The 20,605-nt window shown below is 40.6% G+C and overlaps 3 protein-coding genes across 11 annotated transcripts in view; 1 reads left to right on the forward strand and 2 right to left on the reverse strand.

Annotated features, from left to right (window-relative positions):
* LRP2BP (LRP2 binding protein) overlaps positions 1-5,205 on the reverse strand; it is a 27,719-nt gene extending 22,514 nt beyond the window's left edge. For 3 of the 7 annotated variants that reach the window (XM_054682685.1, XM_016951021.2, XM_054682686.1), the window contains exon 1: positions 4,750-4,838. The gene's annotated coding sequence lies outside the window, so the exon portion shown is untranslated. 7 annotated transcript variants of the gene reach the window in all.
* ANKRD37 (ankyrin repeat domain 37) lies at positions 4,735-8,344 on the forward strand. 2 transcript variants are annotated; one of them, XM_009448654.5, is made up of 5 exons: positions 4,735-4,847; positions 5,047-5,199; positions 6,823-6,914; positions 7,455-7,658; positions 8,256-8,344. In XM_009448654.5, the coding sequence occupies exons 1-5, from the start codon at positions 4,821-4,823 to the stop codon at positions 8,260-8,262; spliced, it is 483 nt and encodes a 160-aa protein (XP_009446929.1). In that variant the 5' UTR covers positions 4,735-4,820; the 3' UTR covers positions 8,263-8,344. The 2 variants fall into 2 exon arrangements, with proteins under 2 accessions (XP_009446929.1, XP_517559.3); XM_517559.7 differs by lacking the exon at positions 8,256-8,344 and adding an exon at positions 7,900-8,126.
* The window catches only part of UFSP2 (UFM1 specific peptidase 2), a 25,907-nt gene continuing 13,496 nt past the window's right edge, over positions 8,195-20,605 (reverse strand). Inside the window, exons 8-12 of one of the 2 annotated variants that reach the window (XR_010156377.1) lie at positions 16,188-16,352; positions 15,853-15,977; positions 13,678-13,857; positions 11,378-11,502; positions 8,195-8,361 (exon numbers count right to left, since the gene is read on the reverse strand). Coding sequence is in view for 1 of the 2 variants with exons in the window: in XM_517560.8 (XP_517560.3) it covers positions 8,275-8,361; positions 11,378-11,502; positions 13,678-13,754; positions 15,853-15,977; positions 16,188-16,352 (579 nt within the window). In the remaining variant the exon portion in view is untranslated. The remainder of the gene's footprint in view (positions 8,362-11,377; positions 11,503-13,677; positions 13,858-15,852; positions 15,978-16,187; positions 16,353-20,605) is intronic. The other variant, XM_517560.8, reaches the window with a different exon arrangement.

The following is a 20,605-nucleotide window of genomic DNA, read 5'->3' on the forward strand; positions in this document are numbered from 1 at the left end:
AACTTTTGAGTGTCTCAAATCATCCAGTAAATCATTTTTAGTTATCCAATTTTATGCAGGTGCAGTTGGTAATACAAATGTCTGACAACCTTCGTATCTGTTCATCTGCAGTCCTTATCTTCTTTAAGTGAAAGGAACACTGCACAGTGAACACATTTGGAGCCCTCTGACCTGGCATTCTTGGGAGTGGCAGGTGGTCAAACAAGAGTGACAGGGGAGATTAATAAAAGAGTGTTCAAAAATACCATGTGCACTTTATACCCAAAATGTGTAAAAAAAAGTTATTTCCCAATCTTCTCATTTAGGGCCAGAAGTGATTTAACTAGTGTTCAACCGTGAGAATTTAGAGTTTTCTTGCATAAACTATGGCCATAAGAATTCCAGATTAGGTTTCTTTAAAATGGAGTTTAAATTTTAAAATGCCCATAAACAATCCAAGCACAGAATTCTTTCCCCCATATTTTACAGTTGACTTAATATTCTCATCTACTTCAAAACAAGTTTTCGTAGTGACTTGATTTTGAAAGCATTCATTTTCTTAAAAACAAGCTCTCATGTCTCACTCATGTCTCATGACTCACTCATATCTCATCAGTTACATAATATTTAATTGAGGCCAGGCAGGGTGGCTCACGCCACCCAGTACTTTGAGAGGCCGAGGCGGGTGGATCATTTGAGGTCAGGAGTTCAAGACCAGCCTGACCAACATGGTGAAATATTCAGAAATGCTTGATGCGTTTGACTTCAATGCTTTGGCGTTATGATATTCTCAAGGGATTTAAAAAATACATGTGAAACCAGGCCAGCTACTGGGATTTTTAGTTTTCAGTATTTTTGGAGATGAGGCCTCACTCTGTCACCCAGGCTGGAGTGCAGTGGCACGATCTCGGCTCAATGCAACCTCTGCTTCCTGGGTTCAAGTGATTCTCCCACCTCAGCCTCTCAAGTAGCTGGCATCACAGGCACGCACCACACACCTGGCTAATTTTTGTATTTTTAGTAGAGACGGTTCCGCCATGTTGGCCAGGCTGATCTCGAACTCCTGGCCACAAGTGATCTGCCTGCCTCAGCCTCCCAAAGTGTTGGGATTACAGGCGTGAGCCACTGCATCTGGTGAGATTTTTAGTTTTACATTATTTCACTTGCTTTAGAGCTGAAGTTTTCTATGGCATTACTAAACGTATACAATCCAATTAATGTTTTAAAGTAGGAATGAGTAGGTATTCTCAATTACTCCTCCTTTCAATACTGTGCCTTTTGGTAATGCTTTCCAGTGTTTTCTTGGTCAATAAGAAACAGGAAAACCACAGCAAGCAGGAAATAGATAAAATTAGCTTATCGGTTCCACCAACTACTTTTAATAATTTTCACCTGGCACAATTCACTGATGCAAGAGTAATTACTTTTTCTTTTCTTTTCTTTTTTATTTTTTGAGACGGAGTCTTGCTCTTGTCACCCAGGCTGGAGTGCAGTGGCGCGATCTCGGCTCACTGCAACCTCCGCCTCTCAGGTTCAGGCGATTCTCCTGCCTCAGCCTCCGGAGTAGCTGGGACTACAGGCGCACGCCACCACGCCCGGCCAATTTTTCTATTTTTAGTAGAGACGGGGTTTCACCATGTTGGCCATGCTGGTCTCAAACTGCTGACCTCAGGCGATCGGCCTGCCTCAGCCTCCCAAAGTGCTGGGATTACAGACGTGAGCCACCACCGCGCCTGGCCCTCAAGAGTAATTACTTGAATAAGAAGTACTAGGTTTAGTATTGCGGGAGATTCAATTCCAGGAACAAGGCTACACTGACAGTCATTATTAAATAAAACAGTTGTTTTTTCTATGGATTACAATAATTTTCTCTGAAGACTCTTTTGCGGCCAGGCATGGTGGCTCATGCCTGTAATCCCAACATTTTGGAAGGCCAAGGCAGGTGGATCACTGGAGGTCAGGCGTTTGAGACCGCCTGGGCAACACGGTGAAACCCCATCTCTACTGAAAATACAAAAATTAGCTGGGTGTGGTGGCGTATAGCTGTAAGCCCAGCTACTTGGGTGGCTGACGCACGAGAATCACTTGAACCCGGGAAGACGGAGGTTGCAGTGAGCTGAGATCACGCCACTGCATTCCAATCTGGGCAAGACAGCGAGATTGTGTTTCAGAGTTTAAAAAAAAAAAAAAAAAAAAAAAAAAAGGCCTTTGGTTTGCATTAAAGAAACCAATCTTAGTAGCCTGAATTGACCAGAGGTGACCAAAATTATTTAAAACACATAGATATAAGAATGTGGGCTCTGGAGTCAAACTGACTTCAAATTGCTGATTTACCTCCTAATAATTACATGACAAGTTAATGGACCTCCCTAAGCCTCAATTTCCTCTTCTGTAAAATGCAGATAATACCTATGAGCGTTAGTCTTGAGGCACAAGTGCTCAATTAATGTCAATTTGTAATATAATAAACTGGAATAGACGTTAGTGGTTAATACTTTCTCATTTGTCGGCCTTTCTCTATTTCACATCACAGCTGCATGTGTATCACACACTGCCCCCAGACTGAACTACATATAGTGCTCTCAATACTGGAAGATATTTTACACTTCTTAGAAATACTCTTCCCTTCCTGGACTCCTTAGCAAACTCTTACCACTCAAGATTCAGCCCACACATCTCTCATCTATTCGCTCACTTACTCATCATCCAACGTTTTTTTTAACACTCGCTGTAAATGGCATCCTCGTTCTGGAAACACATCTACCAGCAATTAAAACATGTAGAATTAGCACTGCTTAGGAGAACGCCTATAAAATATGCATCTTAGATCATCTTCCGTTTTAGAAAATTGATCCCACCTGCTACACGCCTGGTGAAACACCAGTTACTTGCCAGTAAGATATTGTCCCCCAAATGTACTTATCCTGTTTTTGTGCATTATAAGCTTTGTTCAGTTTATAGTTTCTAGGCCCATTACTAAAGATAAGTCAGATATCCAGCTGAGATACAACTTTTTTTTCTGAAAACAATGTGAGCAATGGACAGGTACGCTGTGATTAAAGGGAGAAAAGCTGTAACGACTCCCCAAATTTCCTTTCCTTATGAAATTTACGTATGTAACAGGAAGTTAAAAAATAACTACCACTTAATGCATACTGAACAGAATCTTGTTTCAAAGAAAAGATATGAAATATGGAGGCACTTTCACCACACAAATATCCCACTACATATGCTAACTGCAGTATTTATGTTCAAAACTCTAAGAACGTGTCTGATACCCTTTATTAGTTAGGAATTCCTGAAAATGAACTTCTGTGCAAACCTGAAGCTTCAACACATGTGTTTTAAAAAGCAGTGCTTATTGAATTGATAAACAAAAGCAAAATTGGCAATATCAACGTGTGCTCACCTCACAAATCTGACAACAGTATCTCTACACTGCCGTTCTTTAAACATCATTAAAAGATATTGTGAATAGTTTAAATATTAAAAATGTGGAATATAAGAACGATTCTATATATTTGAACACACATTTATGTTCAAATATTCATATGAATAAAAATGCTTAAAACTACCCCTTGGGTAACTAACAACATAAACTTGCGATTGCAAATTTTATGGCTTTTACTACAAAACAAAAAGTAGAATGAAAAGACCACTTATCTTTAGAGGACAAGCATGAGCTTGTCTTCTAACAGCACAACAATAAACGTATTTATTTCTCCGAGCTTTCAAAGGCATCAACAGAAAAGAATCACTAAAAATGTAGGGGAAAAGAAACACTCGGCTGGAGCTTTGGTTTCTAAGCAGATCCTTCTGGAAAGACGCTTAGGGAGAGTCTAGGGAGCAGCTCTGACGTCAGTAGCTGCCATCGGAAGTCAGGTCATGTTCTACAAAAAGCAGTGACGCAGGCCCGACAGCACCCGCGGGGCCGGACAGCGGCTTCACCAGCCCCGCGGGTCCGAATCGCACGCGGCCGGCTCCGCTCTCCCGGGAGGAGAGCCCGGCGTGGACCAGCGTGACGACCCCAGCGTACTGCGGCCTCTCCCCGAGGGCCCCTCCACAAGGGTCCCTGCGCGGGCCGGGCTCGGCCGTTGCCACTCGGGACAGCCATCCCCTCGAGTTCGCGCTCGCCGTCCCTGCCTTCACCTCCCGGCTTGGGAGGCGGGCGACTGCGCGCGAGGTAAAGGAACTTGCGTTCCCCGGCGCCGAGGCGGCAGCAGCGCAGTGCACAGCGGCTTCTGAAGGCGGCGTCGACGGGGAGCTGCGTGTGGCTCCCGGTTTCCTGGTTACGTGCGCGCCGGCAGAGCCAAAACCTGCAGCCGAAACTCCCGCTTCTCCGTAAGGATTAAAGGGCGGGCGCACTACCGGGAGACGTGTCAAACTCAGCGCGCCTCATGGCGGCCGCGGAGCCCCACCCGCTTCTACTCCAGTCCTCTCACACCCACTGACTTACCCTGCGCACGCGCGCTGAGGCTCCGTGGGGCCGCCGTGGGCCCCGCCCCGAGGTGGGAGGGCCTGACGCATCCACAGCTGGCCAATCGGCGGATGGCCTCGCGCGCCCGCCCCCTCCTCCTGCCCCCGGCGCCGGGCTCCACGTGCCAGTGTTTGTGTACGTGCGGCCGTGGCGTGGGCTGGACGGGGTCCAGGTCGTTGAGGATTAGGCTGCTCGGGCGTAACCGGAGCTGGGGCGCGGCTGCCGAGGGCCGGCCCGGAAGTCCCAGCGGTCTTTAAATTCTCCCGTGCTAGGGCCGGCCTGCGCATTCTTACCTGTCGGGGTGCGGCGAGTGTCTCACCGCTCTGCACTTCCAAGGACTCTTGTCATCTGCCTTAGACGGGAAATGCTGTTGCTGGATTGCAACCCCGAGGTGAGATTCGGGCTCACAGAGCCCGAGCTTTTGTCCTGCAGGCTCAAGCTTCTAGATTCGTCTTCTCGTTAATGCGGGGACGGACCACTGGGCGCTGCCTGGTCAGAGCTGGTTGTGAAGGGCGGGGAGGTTTCCAGCCCGGAGGGGCGCGGGACTGGACAAAGGTGGGAAGGGTGCTGGATCTGTTCTCTTCCTGCAGGTGGATGGTCTGAAGCATTTGCTGGAGACAGGGGCCTCGGTCAACGCACCCCCGGATCCCTGCAAGCAGTCACCTGCCCACTTAGCCGCAGGAAGCGGCCTTGCTTGCTTTCTTCTCTGGCAGCTGCAAACGGGCGCTGACCTCAACCAGCAGGTAACTAGGTAACTGTTGCTGTGTACAGCCGTCCCCTCCAACCCAGACACAAACATTTCTCAGACGCCAAGAGTTGTTTCAGCTGTTAAAAACATGTCTATAGCAGCGATGTCCAACAGAAATATAATGCAAGACACAGATGTAATTTAAGAGTTTTTTTCCAGTCTTGATGTGAGGACATGAGAAATTTCAAGTTTTTAAGTAGCCACATTAATAAACGAAACATGAAATTTTAGTATTTGACCCAATTTGTCCAAAATGTTATCAGTTCAATATGTAATCAAAGCAATTGCTGATTATTTTACATTTCCTTTTATTCTGTGTCTTCACAATCTGGTGTGACAGCGTATCTCAAATCAGACTAGCCACATTTAAAATACTCTAGCCTTAAGTGGCTGTTGACTATCATATTGAACAGCACAGATCTAGTTTATTTCAAAAGAATTGCTACATTACCAAAAGTCTCCCTGCAGCAATTGAAATACTTAGGAGCTATGTCCACAAGCATTCTAATTTCCTAAAGAATTTTCTTACTGTAGTTTGCATCTTCCACTGAATATTAAAGCATGGTGAATTTTAAATTGTAAACTTTTCTGGAAGAACTCTTTTTATTTGCTTACATTTTAATGTATGTGCATATGGCTACACGTTTTTATTTATTTGAGACGGAGTTTTGCTTTTGTCGCCCAGACTGGAGTGCAATGGCGCGATCTCGGCTCACTGCAACCTCTGCTTCTTGGGTTCAAGAGATTCTCCTGCCTCAGCCTCCCTAGTAGGTGGGATTACAGGCACGCGCCACCGTGCCCGACTAATTTGTGTATTTTTAGTAGAGACAGGGTTTCACCATGTTGGCCAGGCTGGTCTCGAACTCCTGACCTTAGGTGATCCGCCTGCCTCGGCCTTCCAAAGTGGTGGGATTACAGGTGTGAGCCACCGCGCCCAGCCACACGTTTTTATTAATGAAAACGGTATGAAAAAGCAAACTAAAAGAACTAATCAAAAATAAAAAGCTTTTGCAGCTTACCGAGGAAAAAAACAAAAATAAAAAGCTTGAATTTAAAAATTAAGTCCAAAGGAGATTTTTAGAAGGTTCCATACTGAAATGAATATGCAAGCATAGTACATTTCTATGTTTCAAATTAGCCCATGGAGTTGGCTATCCCTAATGTAATCACTAAAAGTATCTAGAAGATCTAAATAAAGGAATGATCATTTCAGAGCATATGCTAGAATGCTTAAGTTATAATAATAGTCCACTAGTTACTTAATTATGCATTCCTGAAATGTTGCACTTGCAAACGATTATCAGTAGTGTTTTTAATTAGAATAGATGTTGATGCAGGTTTATATGTATCAAAAACACATGACTTCTTAGTCTTAAAAGTGACTAAGACTTATTTCTGAAAACAAACCCAAAACCGGAACTGAGAATGAATATTAACAAAATAAACCCACGAAAAGTTTGTGTTCTCTGCCAAAAAAAAAAAAAAAAAAAAAAAAATTCCCTGTCCAGTACAATGCAGTTCTAACTAGCTTCCTTAAATAGCTAATATTAAATGTCACTCATCAACTTCCACAAAAAGTGTTTTTGGGAGACTCTAAAATGCACTGTCTTACCTTAAGGATGTTTTAGGAGAAGCTCCACTACACAAGGCAGCAAAAGTTGGAAGCCTGGAGTGCCTAAGCCTGCTTGTAGCCAGTGATGCCCAAATTGAGTGAGTATGAAAACAGTGGCTTCACATTTTATGTTTTCTTGGATTAAACTAATCAGACTCCTGAAGCTTAGTTACATGTGCTTTTAAAAATAATGCTTGCCTAATTGATAATTTAGTGTTAATCATTTAAATGTTAACTTAGGTTGTTGGTGCTATCGAATAATACTCAGTTCCAGTAAGTAAAAAGTCAGATCCTGAGCAATCAGAGGTGCAATTTTGTTCATTATGACTGTATTCTACTTCAGTTTCGGTTCAGGAAAACCCATTCTATAGTTCCCATTGACTACCTTTGGGTACTCATACACTGTATTAAACATCAGATAATTCTAACATTCATTCAGAACTGGAATGCCCGCTCTATGCTGGATTCTGTTAGTTGCTGAGGATACAATAGTGACCAAACATGCAATTTCCTTGTGCATCCTTTACCTCTTCTGTTCTGCAACCAACATTTGTATGAGCCCAAAATTCCCTTGTAAGATATAAAAAAAAGACTTAAGTTCAATGTTTCATTTCACTCCGTTTTTATCCTGTTTTCAGTTTATGTAATAAGAACGGGCAAACAGCTGAAGATCTCGCTTGGTCATGTGGATTTCCAGACTGTGCCAAGTTTCTTACAACAATTAAATGTATGCAGACAATAAAAGCAAGTGAACACCCTGACAGGAATGATTGTGTTGCTGTGCTCAGACAGAAACGGAGTCTTGGAAGTGTAGAAAATACCAGTGGGAAAAAGAAGTGCTGGTAAGTAACTCAGAGCTGCTGCTTTTTTCCTCCCGCAGTGATCTCGTTTGCATAGCATTTATTATTCCATTTAATACTGACACTCGTATTTCTAGTAGTATTGTTTCATTCTCATTAACATTTTAATACTGGTTATACTTACCAGAGTCTAGAGACCAAAAATGGGACTGCATGGTGGAAGTTTGGGGATAAAACTCTTTTTAAAAAAAAGTTTTTAATGTTAACGTTTTTTTAAAAACAGATGTCACGTGGGTTATGAAGAAGTCTGAAGAACGCCTTCATTTCATGCAGATCTATAAGCTCCTGCTTTTGGCTTTACCATATGTTGTGTCTAAACTCCTTCTGAGAAGGAGGAAAAACTTTCTTCCAAGTGAAGATCCATTTAAGAACACATGTATTTACATGCCTATAATATGCTGGTTGTGTATGCTTTGTCTTTTAAGTTATTAAAGGAATGTCTAAAAAATACATTCTCCGTGCAGTATTTACAACCTTTGAAAAAGGTCATAATTTAAATCGTCAAACTAGAACCAGGATTTAATGTGAAAACTTAAACTGATTCTTTATTCACAAATTTATAATACCACTCTACTGCAGTCTTTGACTCCAAGATATTTTAAATCATATTTGGTCGCTGAGGAAGACATAAGTTATAGTATGCATCCTTGTTCCAAAAATCTGGGCCCTTCCATCCGCACCAGCCCTGGATAGAGAAGACGGGAAAGGAAAGCCTTTTACAAAGTTACAAGATTATGTCATGGAGATCGTGACATCAGGCTCTGTCAGCAGGACCTTGGAATAAGACTCTAAATGGCTTTATCATTCAAGGATTTGAATTCCTACTAGCATAGAAAAGTAACGTATCTTACCCTTTAAGGTAGGTTTTTGAACTTTTAATTCTATGTATGTAATTCATCATAAAAATCATTAAAAAAAATTTACTTGTAACTGTTATTCCAGATACCACACTTTACTGATTCTGAGATGTATAGTTTTACCACTTGCAACTGATAGCATGTGACAATTGAACTAGCAGTCTGTTTTTCTTAATAGTCCATAAAGGACTGTAAGAGACCATTCAGTGGCATCTTAGGATTGAAGTACTGTAGTGAGAAACCTCAGCTTGCCCCCTGCCTGGCACTCTGTGCCCTTTCATTTTCAAATTCCAGGTGTTACTCAATTCTACTTCCCATGTTTCATGTCAGTATTAATCCTTTTTGCCAGCAGAGAAAATTACTTTCAAGCAAAATCTCATTTAGAGTATGAAAATTTCTCAGATTTCTCCTAGGGCCACTGAGTTATTTTATTAAAGAAGAAAACTTGAAAGAAAAGCCAATAACTGGTCTGTATTATATGATTCTTAAATGCTTTGAGAAATCCTTGCAAGGAGGCTGAGACTCTGAAAATACCATGAAGTGAGTGACAACCAGCGGTCTGACTCCCTCCTAATAAGATACACATTGTCAAAAAACAAGATAAAAGTAAAAAATCCTCTACCAGTCCTAGGTAATCCCCCACTCTCCCTAGGTAACCAGGATTCTATTAATCATCTCATTTTTTCAGCAAAACTTTCTCTATTAATTTAATGTCCTAAAATCTGTTCTCTTAACAGACAGAGAAAAAAGGCTCATTCTGTTTTAACCTTTTTTTGATCCTTTTACACATGAAGGCCTTGTCCAGGTAACCAGATCCAGATTTTTTAAAGGAGAAATGGGTAGAGAGGGTGTCAGAATGGGATTGCATAGGGACATAGTGCATAGGACATGCTTCTTTCCTGTGAGATGACCAGCATGGGAACTTCAAACAGGAAAGCACCACAAGAAGGCAAAGAGGTCAGGCAGAGATGGAACTCTCCTCTGGCCTCCTGGGTTCCTGGAGTCAAGTGAATCGATAGTTTTAATGGCAGGACCTTGGCTGCACAGTTTCTTGTGTATACAAATAGAGCAAGGAGGTTGCTGCTGTTGAAAAGTTCTATAGAAATAGAACTAGCAAAGATGGAGATTGCAATTCTCAGAGAAAGAAATCAGGGACAATCCCTTACTCTAATTGTTCAGAAACCTTATCTAGATAATGCCATGTAGTGCAGAGCCCCTTGAGTCAACCAGAAAAGAGAAATTTGATGATGAAAATAATTAAGGCTTCTCCCTGCCTTTAAGAAAAAATCTAAATGCCTGGTTCACAAAGACCACCCTTTCTGACTCAGCTTGGTGTGTCCTTCCAGCCTCACCTCTTCGCCTAGCTCTGGACGCACTGATCTACCTGCAGTGCGGCTTTCACTGTTTCTACAGGGCAGGGGCCGCCACAGCACCAGCCTCGTAGAAGCACCTGAGATACCATTTTTTTTTTCTCGAGAGTCCTTTTTGCACTCTCCTTCTCTGTCCTACCCTAAAGGTTTTAGCTCCCGAAAAACCTCGTGAAATACTAGTGCTTAGGACAGTGCCTGGCACTTGTTAGGTACTTTAATAAATACTGAACGGAATGAACACCTTGCTACAGAACAAGAATATTGCTACTATATTCAGTAAGATACATGCACCAGTCAAAAAACCTTTTATAGACTTCAAATTCCAAATGCTGTGAAAGAGAAAAGGAAAAACACTTAAAACTGTAACAACACATTTCTAGCCTATTAGTGTTTATACCCTTATCATAAACAAAAGACTTTAGTAAACTGAGGATATAACAGAGTTGGACTACACACATTAAAAACTTTTTTTTGAGCTGGAATTTCACTGCTGTTGCCCAGGCTGGGGTGCAATGGCGCCATCTCAGCTCACTGCAACCTCTGCCTCCCGGGTTCAAGTGATTCCCCTGCCTCAGCCTCCCATATAGCCAAGATTATAGGCGCCCACCACCACACCTGGCTAATTTTTGCATTTTTAGTAGAGATGGGGTTTCACCATGTTGGCCAGGCTGGTCTCGAATTCCTGATCTCAGGTGATCCGCCCACCTCAGCCTCCCAAAGTGCTGGGATTACAGGTGTGAGCCACCACGCCTGGCTTAAAACTCTTTAACATATTACAACATTTTATCTTTAGTTTATAGTTTAAAAGGTTGTTATGTATTCTCTGCAATTTCAATGTATTTGGCAGCGAATATAAATGCTACTTAAAATTCAAGTTAATTATGTTTTACAATAATTTCTCCTAAAGACTTGGTACTGAGTTTTCATATGTGAGAATTAGTTGCCTATGAATTAACAAATTTTTACCTCCTTTATCTGCTATTGTAAGTAAGAATACTCTTAAATATGTATCAACTTCAAACCCTTTATAGAATGAGATTAGGTTATATGTAAAGGAATTAAAATTAGTCAAGCCTCCATAATGTCTAGCACACTGCTTAGCTATCTTTTGGTTAATTCTAAAATTTTAAAAGTTTATATATTCTGCTCATCTATTTTAAGACATTGATAAACTTTGATATATTTGTTTATGAAAGCTCTAAAATCTCCAAAGGAATATATTTATGAGTGTGTGTCCTATTATTAATTTTAATAGCTGAGAAAGTTTCTATAAACCTAAATTTTGTCTTTTGCAATGTGCTTTGTTCTTGCACATTCCCTATACGGAGACGGCTACTTACAACAGCCTCAGAAGGCCTCCACACAGGGAGATCTCTGCCCTCAGCTTATTGTCTTTCTGTTACCAGCCAGTTTGTGATCCTTCATTTCTAGCTTCTTTGCCTTTTGTCTCAATTTGTGTTAAATGGATACTTACCTTTTCCAAAATAACTTGCAGGTCTTCAGCACCGGTATAATGTGGATCTAGAATCAGAAACTTTATCTGCCCTGTAATCTCATTCCATGCAACTCCTAGTATTGTGTGGGCCAAAACTCCTCCCCCTATAGAAGAAAAAACAGGAAATAAGAATGAAGGCATAAACAAATGTCAAATGCCTATTCAATTTAAAAAGACAGATTACGGCCGCCGGGCGTGGTGGCTCACACCTGGAATCCCAGCACTTTGGGAGGTGGGTGGATCCACGAGGTCAGGAGATGGAGACCATCCTGGCTAATGCAGTGAAACCCTGTCTCTACTAAAAAAAATACAAAAAAAATAGCTGGGCTTGGTGGCAGGCGCCTGTAGTCCCAGCTCCTGCTGAGGCAGGAGAATGGCATGAACCTGGGAGACGGAGCTTGCACTGAGCCGAGATCATGCCACCGCACTCCAGCCTGGGCGACACAGCAAGACCCTCAAAAAAAAAAAAAAAAACATTACTTTGCTTATTAACTGATCTAAAATAGCATTAAAATGGACTACCCTACACTATAAAAGACACAATGTCAGATATACTCTGAAAGGATAAAATTACATCTTTAACACAAAAGATACAATCATATCTATAATCACATACAATTTATATTCTACATTCACATCCATATAATTACCTAAAATGGATTTAGAAAGGGCCATAAACTCCTCCCAACAGAGTAACAGTCTGCTGTAGTGCCTCTCTCAGCAGATGGTCCTGCTGCCTCTGAGTACCTCCAGTGATATAGCACTCCACTCATTAAGTTTTTTGTTTTTTTTTTTTTTTTTTTGAGCTAGAGTCTCATGTCACCCAGGCTGGAGTGCGATAGCGTGACCTCTGCTCACTGCAACCTCTGCCTTCCAGGTTCAAGCAATTCTCCTGCCTCAGCCTCCTGAGTAGCTGAGACTACAGGCGCACACCAGCACACCCAGCGAATTTTTTGTATTTTTTTTTAGTAGAGACGGGGTTTCACTGTTAGCCAGGATGGTCTCGATCTCCTGACCTCGTGATCGACCCACCTTGGCCTCCCAAAGTGCTGGGATTACAGGCGTGAGCCACTGCGCCCAGTCTTTTTTTTTTTTTTTGAGACAGAGTCTTGCTCTGCTACCCAGGCTGGAGTACAGTGGGCAATCCCGGCTCACTGCAACCTCCACCTCCCAGCTCAAGCGATTCTCCTGTTTCAGCATCCCAAGTAGTTGGGATTACAGGTGTGTGCCACCACACCCAGCTAAATTTTGTATTTTTAGTAGAGACAGTGTTTTGCCATGTTGGCCAGGCTGGTCTCGAACTCTTGGCCTCAAGTGATCCGCCCGCCTCAGCCTCCCAAAGTGCTGGATTACAGGCATGAGCCACTGTGCCTGGCTAGAAAATGTATTTTAAAACATAAGCTCATACAATCAGGAGTCAGGCGTGAGCTACTGGGCCCGGCCTACTCATTAAGTTCTTTCTGATATTTTGCTGACATCAGCCTACCTCCATTTCTCTTTTTTTTTTTTTTTTTCTTTTGAGACAGTGTCTCACTTTTGTAACCCAGGCTGGAGAGCAGTGGATCTCTTGGCTCACTGCAGCCTCCTGGGCTCAAGCAATCCTCCCACCTCAGTCTCCTGAATAGCTGGCACTACAGGCTCACATTACCATGCCAGCTAATTTGTGTATTTTTTTTTTTTTTTTTGGTAGAGATGCGGTCTGGCCCATGCTGGTCTTGAATTCCTGGATGCAAGCTATCCTCCTGCCTCGGCCTCCCGAAGTGCTAGGATTACAGGTGTGAGCCACTACGCCCAGCTTCTACCTCCATTTCTTACACACTAGTCTCAGCTTGCCTTCTGTCATCACAGAACAGGTCTTGTTCTTCAAAGAATTAAGCATCTTTAGATCAGCTAATCCAATCTTCTTATTTTACAAATAAAATCCACAGAGGTAAGTAATTGCAAAATCTCACAAAGCCAGCCCAGTTATGACAGAGTCATGACTTACGAAGCTCAGCTGAGTGACCGTTTCCTCTTTTTAATACTGTTCTCAGCTCTTTAAATGTTTGAACATAGCTACCATTTCTCAGCCTTTACTTCTTCTGGTTATTATAATCTTTTTTGTAACCTTTAAGCCACCTTAGAAATTTTTTTCAATATCCAGAGATCCATACATATGGTGTAAAAGTTAATTTCAAAATTTTTTAAATGACTGATTTTATGCAACATTAAATATTTATATCAACGATAAGTTTTACATACTACTCACTCTACCAAAAACAATGTCTGAAACAGCTTACCGATCATAACTGGAGTTCCTTCACTTTGGAAATGATTAGCCAGTTCCCGTCCTTGAGAGGCAATTTCTGAACCTTGGCTAGAAAGAAACCATTTTCTATCAGATGAACTACTTCCAACACTACGGTCAAATAATGAGCTAGGAGACAATGTTTCCTACTTTCTTGTTTTTTCGGGTGTTACTGAAAAAATATATAAATGTAAAAAAATTAAGTGTTAGGGAACTGAGAGCAATTAAACTGTGCAATTTAAAGCAACATAAACTCAAAATACTTAAGGCCACCAAGTGTGCTAGATAAGAGGCTAAAAGACCTTGATTTTCTGCTTCTTGAACTGTATAAAGGAGGCCTGGGTTTTTAACATGAAGTTAAAACATCACCTTGGTGCTCAGGGAGTTCTTATGGATGGATTAATCAGAAGAATGAGTGTTAAGTCCTGGGTTCTTGCCTTCTTGCTGGTAGACTTCTTAGTCTGTATTTCCTCATCTTTAAATTGGGACCCAAAACACTGACCTGTCTACATAACAGAGGAGAGTCTAGGCCTAAAATACATGTCTGTGAAATCAATGTGAAAACTGCAAAATGTTTTCAAGTGCAACATACTATTTTTAGGGAATCTCAGAATTTTTACTTTTGAAAAGAGAAAGATAGATGGGATAATGAAGGGAGGTATTTTTTGGGGGAAGGTGCCCGGTGGTGCTAAACCTTAGCTCTTGCTTAATGAGGAACGTATGTTTTAATGTACCAAAACTATAACTTTTAAAAATAGTTCTTCACTACTTAAGTCTGTCATTGTTTTTTATTATTATTATTTTTTGAGATGGAGGCTCGCTCTGTTGCCCAGGCTGGAGTGGAGTGGCGCGATCTCAGCTCACTGCAACCTCCGCCTCTCAGGTTCAAGCGATTCTCCTTCCTCAGCCTCCTGAGTAGCTGGGATTACAGACGTGCGCCACCATGCCCGGCTCATTTTTGTATTTTTAGTAGAGACAGGGTTTCACCATGTTGGCCAGGCTGGTGTCAAACTGCCAACCTCAGGTGATCCACCCACCTTGGCCTCCCAAAGTGCTGGGATTACAGGCATGAGCCACTGTGCCCAGCCAGTCTGTCATTTTTTTACCACTGATTTCCATAACCACTGGGGAAAGGATAAAATTACATCTTTAACACATAAAAGATAGAATTATACAATGAGGACAATGTTACTGTAATTAACAATAGAAAATGTATTTTATTTGTTTTTTGGCTTTTCTTTTTTTTTTCTTTTTTAGAAAATGTATTTTTCTGTTTTTTTTTTTGTTTTTTTTTTTTTTGAAAGGGAGTCTCGCTTTGTTGCCTGTGCTGGAGTGCAGTGGCATGATCTTGGCTCACTGCAACCTCCGCCTCCTGGGTTCAAGCGATTCTCCTGCCTCAGCCTCCCAAGTAGCTGGGATTACAGGCATGCACCACCATACCCAGCTAATTTTTTTTGTATTTTTAGTAGAGACAGGGTTTTGCTCTGCTGGCCAGGCTGGTCTCAAACTCCTGACCTCAGGGGATCCACCCACCTCGGCCTCCCAAAGTGCTACGATTACAGGCGTGAGCCACTGCGCCTGGCTAGAAAATGTATTTTAAAACATAAGCTCATACAATCAGGAGTCAGCTAGTTATGGTCATAGAAAATAATTAATTTATATTTTCTCATTTTAATATTAGAATTATGGTTAAGATCATTGGAAAAGACAAAATGAATACATTATTTGAACACATTACTAGATTATTAACATTTTAGGAAGAAAAAGAGCAGGAGGTAAACAAAAAGGTCAGTCATAGTTCAACATTTGAGTTTTGCCTTTTAAGACTTTTTAAAAGATTGGAGCATAAAGAAACTGCTAATATAATTTTTATGAGTTTACTCAACGTTAATATATTTTTAAGTTTTCCTCTTGTAGGCTAAAATTAGGCCTAAATAATACAAGTATACATTACATCACAAAGTTTATTCATAAAATCAGAGCCTTCCAAAAAAAAAATGAAAAAAAATTAAGATTAAAAAATGAGATTTATAAAGCAATGAGTAATAAGGAAGAAGGAAAAGGAGTAAAAAGAAATAAGGGAAGATACCATTTTTTCTATTATTTTAATTAAAATGACAGACTGTCACTTTGAAATGATTTATCTAATTTCTTAAAGTGTGCTTACCTGACAAACAGGATTTTTGACGTTATACCGATCAATTGGTTTAGTACCAGCTGCACCTCAATAGATCCAATCCATTGCCGCGATCCAACAAATGTTGCTGGTTTGTCCCCGGCATCGACTAGAGCCTTGATGTATTTAAAAATATAAAACATCCATACACAAGACAGCTATTAAAAACGATGTTTAGGGCATTTTCCCTGATTACCAGTACAAGAATATTTTTTTCTTCAAAACAGAAATAAGTCTGCACCATGAGGTAACAAAAATTATCAATGGTATATTAAGGGCTAATGAAACATACAGTTGATTATAAATTAAAACGGTATGTTCTGTACCTGCTGAATTTCTCTGTGTGTTGGAATGGACCTCTCTGTGTATCCCTGATGTTTGAACCAAGAGCAGATAGTCTGCAGAGATCGATAAGCACAGCCCCAGCCATTGTCATCTATGCGATCCTGCATATAATGATGATAGCCATATATGCCCTGGACCACATAAATCTATATACAGAGAAGAAACACAGTAAAATATTAACTTAGGATAGAAGTACATACTCTATATATGCTCCCGAATTATGTTTAATGTTCTTAGAGTTAGACTGTTACTTTAGTTCCTTATAAAAATGCCTTCACAGATCTATGGTTTAACATTATACCTTCTTGGCTTTTTATTTGAGGTTCAAAGTCCTTACCACAGGGCCCAGCAGGACCTACCTTCTGGCCTCCTCTCCAATTTCATCTCCTAAACTTTTCCCTATTGCTCCCTCTACTTTCGGTTCCCATATACCAGGGGCAGTATGACCTTGGAGCCTCATGGTTCTCTTGGCCTGGAACTCTCTTTTCCCAAATTAATTGTACAGCTTGCACTCTTACTTCACTCAGGTTTCCATTTAGATGTCAAAGGTCTTCCTTGACCATCCAGTCTACAAACGGCCCACTCATTCTCTCACTACCCCACCCCCTGCCTCACCTGTCATCTCTGTCCTCTTTATGTTTTTATTTTTCAAAGTATATCACGACTTGATATACTTTAAATGATACATTACTTATCATTTAAAAAATATCTGCCTACTTACACTAATATGTGAGCTCAGTGAGTACATACACTGTGTCTTATCCATTTTTGGGCCCAAGCTTCTACAACACGCCTGGCACACGGTTAATATAAATGCTGCTGAATAAATGCTGAATGAATGAAGGAAGGAATAAAGGAATGAACAAACAAATGAAGGGTCCATATCATGGGACACAGGAAGAATGTGTCTAAATTTATAAACCTGCTATGATTACAGCCCAAGTATGTTATTTGATGACTCTAAGTTAAGGATCAAAAAATAAAGATAAATAAATTACTAATATCATATAAATTCTTACTTATAGTGCTAAGAATGTATATGTCTTTTTTTATTAAAGAACTGGGTTTTTGTTTTTATTTTTTTGAGATTGGGTCACACTATGTTGCTCAGGTTGGTCTTGAACTTCTAGGCTCAAGTGATCCTCCTGCCTCAGCCTCCTGAGTAGCTGGGATTACAGTTACACACCACCATGCCTGGCTCCAAACTGATGATATTTTTAAAAAATTAAGTGAGAGGAGATAGGGGCAAGATAGAACCAACCCTCACCCAACAATTAGAGAATATATATTCTGCCCAAGCACAGATAGAAAAATTTATAACTTGACCATTGTGACAGGCTGAAAAGTGGCTCCCAAAAGGTATATATGTCCTAATCCCTGGAACTTGTGAATGCACCCTCTGTGCCAAAAAGTAAAAGAAAAAAGGAAAGCAAAGGTATTAATAGACGTGATTAAGGATCTTAAGATGGGGAGGTTATCCTGGATCCTAGTGTGCCCTAAATGCAATCACATATATTCTTAAAAGAGAGGGGCATAGGAGGAGAAGGTAATGTGACTGAGGAGGCAGAGATTGGAATGATGGGGCCACAAACCAAAGGATGCTGGCAGCCATCAGATTAAGGAATGGATTCTCCCTAAGAGCCTATGGAGGGAAGGTGGCCCTGCTGACACTGTGATGTCAGCCCAGTGATACTACTTTCAGAACTGAGACAATACAGTTTTGTAGTTTTAAGCCATCAAATATGTTATTATTTTTTAGGGAACAAATACAAGTTTCAATAAATTTCAGAGTTAGTTTCACTTAGAATTCTTTCTGACCAGGAGGCAAGAGTCAGAAACCAGTTAAAACAAGAAGAAAAAAAAACAAAAAAGAAAAATAAATTCTGACATATTTGGACATTAACAAACACTTCTAAATAATACATGGACAAAAGAAAAACCATAATAGAAAAATATAAAAATACTTAGAAGTGAACAAAACTAAAATCCTTCAAATTAAACCTATAAGATACACTAAAAGCAGTGCTTTGCTTGAAATTTAAAAGCTTACATTAGAAAATAAGAAAGCTGTCCAGGCACGGTGGCTCATGCCTGTAATCCCAGCACTTTGGGAGGCCGAGTGGGTAGATCACCTAAAGTCAGGAGTTCGAGACCAGCCTGGCCAGCATGATGAAACCCCGTCTCTACTAAAAATACAAAAATTAGCCAGGCGTATGGCCATTGCCAGTAATCCTAGCTACTGGGGAGGCTGAGGCAGGAGAATTGCCTGACAGGGAGGCAGAGGTTGCAGTGAGCTGAGATCATGCCACTGCACTCTAGCCTGGGCAACCGAGCAAGACTCCATCTCAAAAAAAAGAAAGATTAGGCCGGGCGCGGTGGCTCACACCTGTAATCCCAGCACTTTGGGAGGCTGAGGCAGGCAGATCACGAGGTCAGGAGTTTGAGACCAGCCTGGCCAATACGGTGAAACCCCATCTCTACTAAAAAATACAAAAATGAGCTAGGCGTGGTAGCACGCTCCTGCAATCCCAGCTACTTGGGAGGCTGAGGGAGGAGAATCGCTGGAACCCAGGAGGCGGAGGTTGCAGTGAGCCAAGATTGTGCCACTGCACTCCAGCCTGGGCAACAGAGCAAGACTCCATCTCAAAAAAAAAAAAAGAAAGAAAGAAAGAAATATTAGCAATAAGCTAATATGTCCAACTTAAGAAGTTAGAAGAAAGACAATAAATCAAAGAAAGCAAAGAGCAAAAAAAAAAGAAAGTAAAGAGCAAAAATTAATAAAATCAAATACAGAAGTTATAATAGAGGGGGCCAACAAAGCCAAAAGTTTTTTTTTTAAAAAGACACAAGGCATAAAAATGATATGAAGAATGAAAAAGAAAATATTATGACTACAAGATATATTAAAACCTAGGTAAATAACTTATAAAAATCAAAAAGTCCTAAAGCTGTTACCAAAACTAAATTGGTTACTAAAAATCTTCTCACAAAGAAAATGCTACGCCAAAATTGTTTTACAGGCAAGTTTTACCAAATGACCAAGGAAAGATCATACCACTCTTATATAAACTTCTCTAAAAAACTAAAAAAGGAACATTAACCTAACTAATTTAGTAAACCAGTATATCACTAATAAAAAAACAAAATAAGAACAGTATGAGAGAAGAAAATTATAAGCCAGTATCATTCACGAACATAGATGCAAAAATCGTAAAATATTAGCAAATGGAATCCAGAGGGGAATAAAAAATAATGAGTCATAACCAAACCGAGTTTATTTCATGAATGCACATCTGTATTGTTGAGAGATTTGTGCCAAAGTATTTAAGGGTAAATAATATATCTATAATTTTCCTTGAAATGGTTCAGAGGGGAAAAAAAGAGGGAGAAATGAAGCAGATATAGCAAAATGTTAACAACTGTTGCACATATGTATCGAGAGGTACAGGAATGTTCATTGTCTAAACAGCAAAAAAACTTGGAAAAAATCATAAAGATAACTAACTATGGTTAGACAAAATACCAGAGATGTTTGATATGTAATATTGAGTGAAAAAGCAAGCTGCAGAGACTACGTACAGAATGATACCATATTTATAAAACTCAGAACTATGCAATACTAAGAGCGACATTGCTGAGATTGATATGTAACATATACGCTGAAACTACTTTTTAAAAAGGAAGGAAATGATGAACACAAAACCCATAATAGTTCCTCCTGGAACTGTGTCGAGGAGGCAGAGGAGTGGGTAGGGAAAGAGCACAGACTGGTAAAGTTTTGCTTCTTAAATTAGGGAGGAGCTCCCTGGTATTCACTTCCCCACTGTGCTTTACAATTTGCGTATGTTATATGTACATATCAAATATTACATGATAAATGTGTAAAGTATATATTTTTCTTACGACCTTGTAATACAGATATAATGAACCTATTTTATTGTCAAAAAGCAATCAGTACTCATTCAATACCTTGTGTGTGTCCAGGTTCTTCTAAGGAACTGTTCTTTTTGTGAGGAACTTTCTATGGAAGCTGGCTGGCCCACACCTTTGCAGGTGATCTGCTGCCCTGAGTACACTCTAGTGACCAAGACCACAAGTGGGCCCCTAACTCATCTAGGGTACGTACTGTATCATATATGCATTTTTTTAATTCTTAAGATTTCCTCAAAAGTCCTGGACACTCAGAAGGTATTAATAAATGCCACCATACGATAGCCAAGTTTTCTTTCTCTTGGGAATCTGAACTGAGAGGTGCAGAGTTAGCCAGGCAGCCAGGAGCAGGCAATGCAGTTGGAATGAGGCATACATTGGGCAGCTGAGGAAGAACAGGAAAAAGTGACACACAAGCTGAAAGAGTGAGGATACAGAGGGTATGAGGCGGAGCAGACAGAGTAAAAGT

This window comes from Pan troglodytes, chromosome 3, assembly GCF_028858775.2.
Source record: "Pan troglodytes isolate AG18354 chromosome 3, NHGRI_mPanTro3-v2.0_pri, whole genome shotgun sequence".
Lineage (NCBI taxonomy): Eukaryota > Metazoa > Chordata > Mammalia > Primates > Hominidae > Pan > Pan troglodytes.

What these genes read in the sequence shown, in the direction of transcription:
- ANKRD37 (XM_009448654.5), top strand. Translation starts at nt 4,821, where the DNA reads ATGCTGTTGCTGGATTGCAACCCCGAG. An exon ending in GCGCTGACCTCAACCAGCAG is followed by an intron (nt 5,200 to 6,822) that starts GTAACTAGGTAA and finishes TCTTACCTTAAG; the next exon opens with GATGTTTTAGGAGAAGCTCC. An exon ending in GCCAGTGATGCCCAAATTGA is followed by an intron (nt 6,915 to 7,454) that starts GTGAGTATGAAA and finishes TCCTGTTTTCAG; the next exon opens with TTTATGTAATAAGAACGGGC.